General features: G+C 46.6%; 1 protein-coding gene across 1 annotated transcript in view; it reads right to left on the bottom strand.

The window, feature by feature from the left end:
- Positions 1-42: 42 nt before the first annotated feature.
- The window catches only part of LOC309607935 (HLA class I histocompatibility antigen, alpha chain G-like), a 49,673-nt gene continuing 39,164 nt past the window's right edge, over positions 43-10,551 (bottom strand). Inside the window, 8 exon segments of the mRNA XM_082347087.1 lie at positions 43-4,458; positions 5,297-5,350; positions 5,768-5,887; positions 6,007-6,237; positions 6,240-6,281; positions 7,339-7,453; positions 7,457-7,614; positions 9,519-9,815. Of these exon segments, the coding sequence (XP_082203213.1) occupies positions 4,298-4,458; positions 5,297-5,350; positions 5,768-5,887; positions 6,007-6,237; positions 6,240-6,281; positions 7,339-7,453; positions 7,457-7,614; positions 9,519-9,815 (1,178 nt within the window). The 3' untranslated portion in view covers positions 43-4,297.

The following is a 10,551-nucleotide window of genomic DNA, read 5'->3' as shown; positions in this document are numbered from 1 at the left end:
GTGGCGGTGGCTTAACTGGAGGGGCCTGGGAGGGACCTAAAAGGAGCAAGATTGGAAGATCAGGACAAGAATATTTGGGAAGAAGCATATGGTAGGCACAAAGTGTTAGGATAAGCTGTATCACATGTTAATGCCCATCAAAAACGATCTACTATGCAAGAGACACTAAACAACCAAGTGCACAGAACGACTCAGCCAGTAGACATTAGCCAGCCTCTGTCCTTAGCTAACTCAGTGTTTGCACAACAAGCTATAAAAGGAATATCCATGGTTGGGCTCCCTTTCACCCAGGCTGATATAGTTACTGCTACAACTGAACAGCTGATCTTCCAGCAGCAAATAAACTCCAATGTGGTATTATTCCTTGAGGAGGGCAACCAGCCCCTTGGTGGCAAGTTGATTATGTTGTTACTCTTCCACCTTGGAAAAATCAGGGATTGATCTTGATCTAGGCTGACATGTATTCCAGGTAGGATTTTGCCCTTCTTTCCCACAGAGCATCACTCAGAACTATTAACCTAGGGCTCACATAGTAATATAAGTATCCAAGGCTATACTTCTAGTCATTAGACTAGACTAGTCATTAGACTAGTCATTGGGTGATGAAGAGAACACTAAATTCTGCTGGGCTCTCATTAAAAAATAACAATATTTGCATCATTGTGGCAGGACTCCTTCAGTCACAAGTTAACAGTTTTAGCAGAACAGATTGAGCATGTTGATCTACCTGAGAGGGCAGGGATGAGGCTGACTTGAGACATGACTGGATCTAGGGAATCAAACTTGTCATCAGCTCTCTCTCTCTGTTCCTAAGGAAGGTAGCCAAGATCATCTCTAACCTCCCTCACATTGCACCACTTTAACAACTTAAGCAGAAAAATAAACATCTTTCTCACAGTGTCCATACATAAAGTACCAGAGAAGGTTACCTTTGGACCAATCCCTGTTGCCAGGCAGATGTGGTACAATGTGGTACACCCTGATTGGTCAGGTCTGGGTCATGTGCCTCTCCTGGTACATCATAATATTTCCTAAGCTATTTAAGGTCATGCTGATTATTAAACCATGTAACTATAAATAAAAAGAACTTTCAGAATTCTTTGGGCGAGAAAAATGAGAGAACATTAGCTATTAGCAAAGTTGGCTTTCCTTTATGTTTCTTTTTAAAATTAATTAATTAATTAATTTGGTTGTGCCAGGTCTTAGTTGCAGTTTGCAGGCTCCTAAGTTGTGGTATGCATGTGGGATCTAGTTCCCTGACCAGGGATCGAACCCGGGCCCCCTGCATTGGGAGCGTGGAGTCTTAACCACTGGACCACCAGGGAAGTCCCTACCTTTATGTTTCTAGCTAACAAAACTGACTCTTTTAATCACAAAACTGATTCACCTTTCTAGGTGGTAAACAGACAGACTCTCAGATATTCCCAAAGATCTTCATCTCCTGGCATCCATGCCCATGTATAACCTTTACCCTTAGAGCATAAGCTGGAGCTAGTGACTCACTGGTAGCAAATAGAATTCGGGAAGTGAGCGATGGAATATTTATTTTGGGATGACCGGGGACAGGATATGAGGGAACTGAGGTCAGTTGTCTCAAGTTCAGCCGTCCAAGCCAGGTTGGGGAAGCACAGACTCCCAGTGAAAACCAATGTCAAGTGGCTCTGCATTCCTTTTCCACCTGAGGAGTTTCTCCTCTAGATCTCAGCCTCCACAGTCAATGCCTCGAGACAGGAGGAGGAGGAGGAGGAAGAGACCACCAGCAGTGATTCTAATGCTGGCTAGGACCGTTGTAAATATATTGGTTTGAAATGATTTCAAATCCACTTGTTTATACCTTAAGTGGAGTTGTTTTAATCCACTTGTTTATGGTAAGGACCAAAAAAAGTTGTTCTTCAAAGTAAAGTTGTTTTGACATAAGAATGAAGTAAGTTGTGTCAGGATGTCATCATGTCCTCTGCTGTTGACTGATAAGCACTTAGCAGCCCAGCTGCTGACGGGGGCCCTCTGGGGGCTTATCAATAAGAACATGTGGAGAAGCAACTATGGCAAAGGGACATTTACAATATAAAAAACCAACAGTTAGGGAGGAATATCTGAGAGTTTCAGTCAGGGCAAAGCTACCCTTCACGGATCTAGCTCTCTGAAGATATTGAGACACTTGCTCCTGCCCTGGCCAAGGCAACTCTTTGGTCAGCAGCGATGTTCAACCACGCAGCAGTCTCAGGAAGGGAAGGGACACCTGTTCCTGCTTCACCGAGGCCCTCCTGGTTGGCACTGACATGAGCCATGCAATGGTCCCTGGAGTGATAACCCTCGGAGCAGCCTCGCCTGCCCACCAACACAGGCTCCAACGTCCCCTAGCAACATGCTCTAGCAAAGCCTTCTCTCCCGAGAAAACAAACTCCTATAAAAGGTGCACCTCAAAGTACATTTGGACATTATTTCTGTAATCTCCCCTTGCCCAGAACAACAGTGTAATTAATCATTTGTTTGGAGTATGTTATTTCTTTATTAGCTTATTAAAAGACATTATCCTGTATGCTATTGGCTGATGAAATTATTATAATTTCCACAGTGAACCTGTGTTAAATAAACTATTGGCAAAGACAATCTCAGTCTCTGAGCACAATTTGCTGCCTCCAAACCAAATCATAAAACAAACAAGGAATCTGATCTGTAGTGAAAACAGGAAGTGAAGAAACAAAGACTCCCAAACCTAGCACGTGGTGAGCCCCATGGCTAGAAAGATGAGCACCAACATTTCCAGCCTGGACACTGCACTATTTCCTACAGTTTCCACTGCTGCATTGTTCACCCTTCACTTCTCGATTCTGTTCTCAGAGCAACAGCCAGACTGATGCTTCTAAAAAGAAGTCATACCAGGTCCCTCTTCTTCCAAAACTGTCTTGGAGTGCTACATCTTCCTCAGAGAAAAGTCAATCCAATATTCTCAAAGCCCACATGATCTGGCCGGACACTGGATTTCATCTCAGTTCCTCTCTCCTCCAGCTACAATGGCCTCCTCACTCTTCCTTGAGCATGCAGACACTCTCCTGCCCTAGTGCACTGGCACTGGAGGCTCCCCTGCCTGGAGAGAACTTGCCCCAGACATCCTCGTGGACATTCCTTCATGTCCTTCGCATCTTTACTCAAAGGTCACCTTCTCAATGAGGCCCACACTGACAATGATGCCCTAGTAAAACAGCCACCTTCCCTGTCCCCACACACTTACATGCTGGGTCTCCTTCCTCAAAGCATTTACCAACCTCTAAGGTAAACACTTCCTTTATTACTCTGCTTATAGTACCCACTCTGCCCCTTCCCACCAGAACATGCTCCACAGGCCAACAACTTTGCCTGACTTTAGTTTTCTGAAGTTTCTTAGATGCAAAAATAGTGTGTCATGTATCTGACACACAACATATATATCGGTTGAATGAATGATCAGTGGATAGCACCCCCGTATTCTAAAGGCAGTATCTTTATTAACGTAGCCTAAGGCCACATGTTGTTCTGTGGCAGCTACAGCACGACATCTACTCTCACTGGTGTCAATCCTGCCTTGCTTTTCTCACAAGTGCTGCTCTCCCTCCCTCCCTCCCTCCTTCCTTCCTTCTCCTTCTTCCCACACCAACCCTCCAGCACACCACAGCACACAACTTCTTTCCCTCTTGAGAAAACAATGGTCCTTGACCTGTGCGTCCTATTTTCCAATCCACTGTAAAGCTAAATTAGACTCAGCTTTATAAATCCATGAGTCTGGCCTGAAGCCAGCACTAGCACTACTAGAGCTAAGGGCAGAGAGAAGGAGTAGTGAGCAGAGAAGATAAGAGGAATTTCTAAGATGAGAAGCTATCAGATCCCTCCTCTCTACTAATTCTGGGATCTGGTTCCTTAAAGAAAGGTTGGGGAAAAGACGGAAAGAACAATCCAGAAAATAGCCTTAGAAGGAGGGCAAGAGCTGGATGAGTCAGAAAACTCATTTCTGCAGACCACTGACACTACAGTGAGCAGGGAGCTCCTGGGCCTTGTGGGGACAATGACAGGCAAAATCACTCCTGCTCCTGTCAAGAGATGGGGGACACCCAGAGTAAAATGAGACTAGAATTCATACCCAAGAACAAGAAGAGGCGTAATTCTCTATAGAAACAAATAAAAAATAATAATAAACACCCAAAAGATGAGGGCTGAGGGCCAGACCCAGTCCTGAGTCCTGGCTGACCCAACCACGTAAAGTCCTCACTGCCCAGAGTCCAGAAGACAAGACAAGGTCCAGGTGATGTCCGAGTCCCTGTGATCACAAGTCCTGGTGGGACAAGGTTCTACTGAAGGGACAAGGACAAAGAAGCTGAGAAGATGTGACCAGGAGTGACCACATCAAAGCCCACGATGCAGTGAGCAAGGAGTGGGCACAGGCCGTGTCCACGCTCGGCTCCTCACAGCCTCCTCCTGTCCCACCTGCAACAGACAGAGCACAGCAAGCACACGGATTCTGGAAGGTTCTCAGCACTTCCATTTATTTCTCGCAAAATTTAAGAATCTTCCTATCTTTTAATTAACCCACCAACCCCACCTCACGACAAGAATCAGAAGAAACAAATTCATATCCAGATTCCTATTTTCAATAAGGAGTAAGAAACTGCAATTCAGTGCAACGTGAAGTTAAGACAGGGATGGAGGTGGCCCAACCCCACCTCTGCTGGAACAGGCAAGTGGATCAGGGAAGAGAACACAGGTCAGGGTGGGGAGGGGTCGTGGTGGGCAGGGGTGGGCCAGTCTCCCCACCTCCTCACATTATGCTAAGAGGAACACAGACACATTCAGATGCAAGCTGCAGAAACAGAAGTCAGGGGATCCAAAGTCACAAAGGAGGGGGGTGGGGCATAAACAAATCTTACATCACTCAGTCCCACACAAGGCCATTCTCTCATACTGTGAAAGAAAATAATCATGAACAAATTCAGGTCAATCACCGTAAGTGGTCCATTCTTAACAGCCCCCCACATGCTCAAAATGTCCCACTCAAAGAATCTCCATAACCCAGTGCGTTCCTTCTGCCCCAGCCTCTCTCCCATTTTGGGGCCTTTAGGGCCTCACCTTTAGAATCAGTGAGAGCATCAGAGCCCAGAGCACTGTCACTGCCTGGGGGAGAACAAAACAGAACGTGGCCAGAGCCCAGAGATGTGTGACTAAAGAAGGAATCATGGGGTGGGTGAGCTCCCCCATCGGCTCCCGTCTGCACTATCCCAAGGATCTCAGGGTTCACCCTCCACCACCACCTCTGCTCAATACTTACTTGCAGCCTGTGAATAGCCCCTCTTTTTCCACTTGAGGAAAGAAACACAATGTCCTGTGAGAAGCCAGGGAGAAGGCAGGTCATGAGGCCCTAAAGGAACCCCCTAGTCCTGAACCCCAGGGAAGTTTCCAGAACTGTGACTGAAAACCCAGGGCAGGATCCAAAAACATGAAGAAAGTAGATGTGCAGGGACTGGACCAACCACCCTCCTGGAGGCCTGTCCTCAGTAGTGACATTCCCTGACCTTCAAATCCTAGGAATCATGTCCCCGTCACCAGATTCATCACGTTGATATTGGTCTCGATTTTCACATGTGCCTTACAAAGAATAAGTGAAAGCAAAAGGTCCCAAACTTACTAAGCACACATGTGTGGATGGTACTTCCCAGTAACGAGGCAAGCAGACTTCTACGTGGGCTTGAAACCCCACAGCGGGACAAGAAAACTCAGATTCCCTCCCTCCCTTCCCTACCTGATTGATTCTTCCTGCACATCAAAACCACGACAGCTCCAGCTGCCACAGCTCCAGTGACCATAAAGAAAACCACACCAGCAGTGTTGCCCTTGATGGAGATGGGAAGGAAAGTTGGCTCTGGGAAGGAAAGAGAAGGGAAGGGGCCCAGACCTCAGTCTTTAGTCCTGACCTTGATGAAGTTCTCCAGAAGGGCTTCTGCTTCCCTGAGAATCTCCCCGCTCCATTCCCCTCCTTACCCCATCTCAGCGTAATGGGCTCAGGCAGCCCCTCGTGCTGCACATGGCACGTGTATCTCTGCTCCTCTCCAGAAGGCACAAGAACAGCCGCCCACTTCTGGAAGGTTCCATCCCCTGCAGGTCTGGTCTCCACAAGCTCCATGTCCTGGGTCTGATCCTCCCCATCACGCTGCCAGGTCAGGGTGATCTCTGCAGGGTAGAAACTCAGGGCCCAGCATCTCAGGGTGACCTCCTATTAGGGCCGCTGTGTTGGGCCACGTGTGTTTTGGGAGGCTCTGTGGTAGACAAAGCAGGGAGGGCTCAGGCAAGGGCTCACTGAGTGGCATCGACTCCAAAGACCAAGACACCACAACTCCTGATGGTTTGGCTGCTGACCAGGGGGAGACAGGGAGCTTCCTCTATCTGAAGGTAGAGGGACCCATATTAAGCTGAGCCAGGTTAAAGACAAGGGTGTGGGAACTCAATCTAACATTCTCCTCCAGGATAAGAGCCTTTTCAAAGACTCTCCACTCTTATCAAGCCTTTGGTCAATGTTTCTAGATACAGGTGTGTATCTAGTGGAAAAGTGCCAAAAGGGTGAAAAACCTCCAAGGTTCTATGAAGTAGCTCTGTGCCCTCCTGAGAGTAGTTTCCTGAGCCTAATAAGAATGGGTGGGTCAGGACTTCCCTGGTGGTCCAGTGGTAAAGAATCCGTCTTCCAATGCAGGGGACGTAGGTTCAATCCTTGGTCAGGGAACTAAAATCCCACTTGCCACGGGGCAACTAAGCCCATGTGCCACAACTACTGAGCTCGCACGCCTCAACGAGAGAGCCTGCATGCCGCAAACTACAGAGCCCATGCACTCTGGAACCCGTGCGCCACAACTACAGAGCCCATGTGCCCTGGACACTGCGTGCCACAACTAGAGGAGAGAAAACCCGCCCGCCACAACTAGAGAGAACCCCACGCACCACAATGAAAGATCCCACATGCCTCAACGAAGATCCCGCATGCCACAACTAAGTCCCAATGCAGCCAAAAAATTAATTAATTTTTTAAAAACCAGTGTTTGAATCAAAGCTTTTAAAAAAAAAAAAAAGAAGAAGAATGGGTGGGTCAGATGGCACCATCCAGGAGACTCAAGATAGGAAGCCCCCCAGTCCACATCTCTGGCTTGCAGGGAAGTCATCATCAGCACATTGGCCCCAGCCATCCCACACTAAATATCTTACACCCCTGTGCTGGATCAGTTCTGGAGGAGACCCCCTCACCTCACCCACACTCTGGAGAGAGAATGGCCCAAGCTGGGGATGGGGGAAGGGCTGAGTGGGTGGGCTGTGGGAGGTCATTACCAGTGCGGTTCAAGCTCTCCCCTCCAAATTTCAAGTATCTCTGCAGCCACAGGACGCACTCTTTCTCCAAGTAGTTCTCGTCTCTCTCAATGAAGTTCCCACCAGCCTCCCATTTTCATTTGGTGTACTGAGCAATGAATGGTGCTGCTGTGTATTGCAGAGAGTCCGTATGCAAGCTCAGGTAGTCCTCACCATCATAGCCATACTGCCAGTGCCCCGTGGGCCTGCCGTCCTGCTGGAGCTCACAGCCGAAGGTGAACTGGAGGGTGTGGGGACCTGCCCACCCCCAGGGACCAAGCAGTGTCAGTCAGGCGGAGCCTGACTCCAAGGCCTCCACATCCATGGTTCCAGCTCCCCCACGCTTTCCCATCTTATCTCTTATCTTCTCCTTAGAGGCCATTCACATTCTATAGACAAACTAGTTTTGTCCTGATACTGATCTCTTTTATTGGCTGTCAGCTCTGCTGTGGGGAGTGGCCTATGGTTGGTTCCAGGAGGTACTGAAAAAGCCATGGATGGGGAGTTACAGATTTGGACTTTGCCATGAACTGTGTTATTTGGGCAAGTTATTCAACCTCCAGGGTTCCACATTTATCTTGTGTAAATGGAGGGTTAGATTATGACCTTACAGGTCTCTTCTGTGCTAAGAGTCTCAGATTCTAAGCACAAGTTCCTGAAAACAGGATCACACTACACAGCATTAACACAGGAGGGCACAGAGTGCTAAGTACAGTTTTCCTTGAATGCTATGGACTGAATTTTATCCCTCCAATATTCATATGTTGAAGCCCTAAACCTCGATGTAACTTTATTTGGAGATTCTAGGAGGTAATTAAGTTTAAATGGGGTCATGAGCATGGTGCCCTAATCCAACAGGGATTAGGGGGATAGGGCGATCTCTCACTCACTCCATGTGAGTACACCAAGGAAAGTGAGAATGTGGCTGACTGCAAGCCAGGAAGGGAGCCCTCACCAGAAAGTGAACCCTGCTGAATCTTGGTCTTGGACTTGCCAGCCTCTAGAACTGTCAGAAAATAAGTTTCTGTTGCTTAAATCATGCAGTCTGTGGTATTTTGTTATGGCAGCCCGAGCAGACTAATACACGAGGTACTAGAGAATGCAAATAACATCAATAAGCCCAAACTGCTGAAAAATTTCTTGAATGAATTTCAAAGTCAAATATAAATAAATCTGAGATCACTGCAGCCTGGATTCACCACACTCTCCTCTGGGTTCCCACAGTCTCCCAGCTCAAACTCCTAGTCCAACACTGACATACTCTAACCTTATTGTGTATCATCACTCTCTTCTTATGCTGTGAGCCCTTAGATGGCAGGTACTATGTCAGTGCCTGTGAAGTAACCATCTGATAGACCTTTGTTGAATTCATGCTCCTAGAAGGATCAACTGGTAAAAGCTGAGCAGCCTCAGTATTCAGCTTGAATTGTACTTCTCACTGGTTTATGCCTTGATTTGGCTTCAAGGCCCTTTACAGACTTGTTTCAACAGAGCTAAACTCTCAAGAGCCATTAACTAGAAATGATTAAACTTCAGTCTATCCCCTGAACTCACTATGCCAAATCCCACCCCACACCTTGCTGCACCCTAATTTCCTACTGCTTGAAACATCTTTTACTTTCTTCATAGACCTAAGTAATACACATCCATCAGGTTCTATATAAAGTTCCGCCTCATTCATGAAACTCTGACCACTGGGGTGTGTTGCCTATGAACCTCAGTAAACTATTTCTCTGCTTCTCATTTGGCATTTAAGGAGGTTCCTGTCTTTGACATCTCTGGGTATGCATCAAAGGGTTAATAAAGTTTTCACAGAAGTGTGAGTACCCTCCCATATTAATTGTAAGCTCTCTGAAGACAAACACCAGGTTATACTTTTCTGGATCCCCACCTCCAGCACCCAAAAGAGACATACTAAGCATATGTCCATGACCCAATAAAACTGCTTAATTCATCTATTTATTAATTATTAAGTCATGTCAAACAGACCCTATGCCATTGTGACCAGACTAGCCCAGCTTTCATTCTCAAGTGTTAACTTGTACACGTTCTCCTTCCCCAGCCTGATCCTATGGGAACACTTGTAGAGAGGGCCTTTCACCCATGGGGATTGGTGTGATGTGATAACCACCACTTCCCTCTGCTTTTTCTGAGGCACCTACCTGTTTGCTTTTGTGCCAGCGCTTTGTTCAGACCATCCTCCATGGTTTGGTTGTAATATTGCTGCACATTCCTCAGATTTAAGTGGAAAATCTTCATCCGACTTGTGAAGATCTTGGTCTCATCCTCAAAGTAACTCGGCTCCTCCATCAACCACTGAACAGAAGACTTTGCCTTCATCTCCTCACTGTCATAGCGAATGAAGGGCTGGTCATCCACGAAGCCAAAAGCAGTAAATGAAGGGACTCCTGGAGCTGGCTCAGACACAGCCGAGTAGAAATAATGCAGAGAGTGTGATCCTGAGGTAAGAACAAGAGACAGTGGGTCAGAGCAAGCTCCAGAATTTACTGAGTGAGGATCTAGGGAATGAGTGTGTGTGCACGTGTGTCTAATAAGAGACACACGGCACACAACATAAAACAATGAAAAAGACAATTACAACACTTGGCATAAGTGAATTCAAATCCCACACAGAGTACGCACTGAGAGAATTTGAAGAAATAAATATATACACACCCATATGTATACACATACAAATATATATGTATACACATACAAATATATATGTATATATATATTTACATACATACAGAGTAAGAGATTGATTTACTTTAAGGAATTATTAGCTCATGCAGTCTTGGAGGGCTGGCAAGTCCAAATCTGCAGGGCAGACCTGCATGCTGGATACCTAAGGAAGACTCGATGTTGCAGTTTGTGTCCAAACGCAGTCTGGAAGCAGAATTCCCTCTTCCTCAGGAGACCTCAGTCTTCCCCTTAAGGCCTTAAACTGATTAGACAAGGCCTACCCACATTATCACTAGGGTAATTTACATTACTCAAAGTCTACTGATTTTTTTTTTCTTTTGGCCATGCCATGTGGCTCACAGGATTTTAGTTCCCCGACAAGGGATCGAACCTGGGGTCCTGGCAATGACAGTGTCGAGTCCTAACCACTGGACCACCAGGGAATTTCCAAAGTCTACTGATTTACATGTTAATTTCAACTAAAAAATAACTTCATAGCAAAATCTAGAC

Source organism: Balaenoptera borealis, assembly GCF_965194805.1.
Source record: "Balaenoptera borealis genome assembly, chromosome: 12".
Lineage (NCBI taxonomy): Eukaryota > Metazoa > Chordata > Mammalia > Artiodactyla > Balaenopteridae > Balaenoptera > Balaenoptera borealis.
This window is presented reverse-complemented; position numbering and strand designations above follow the sequence as displayed.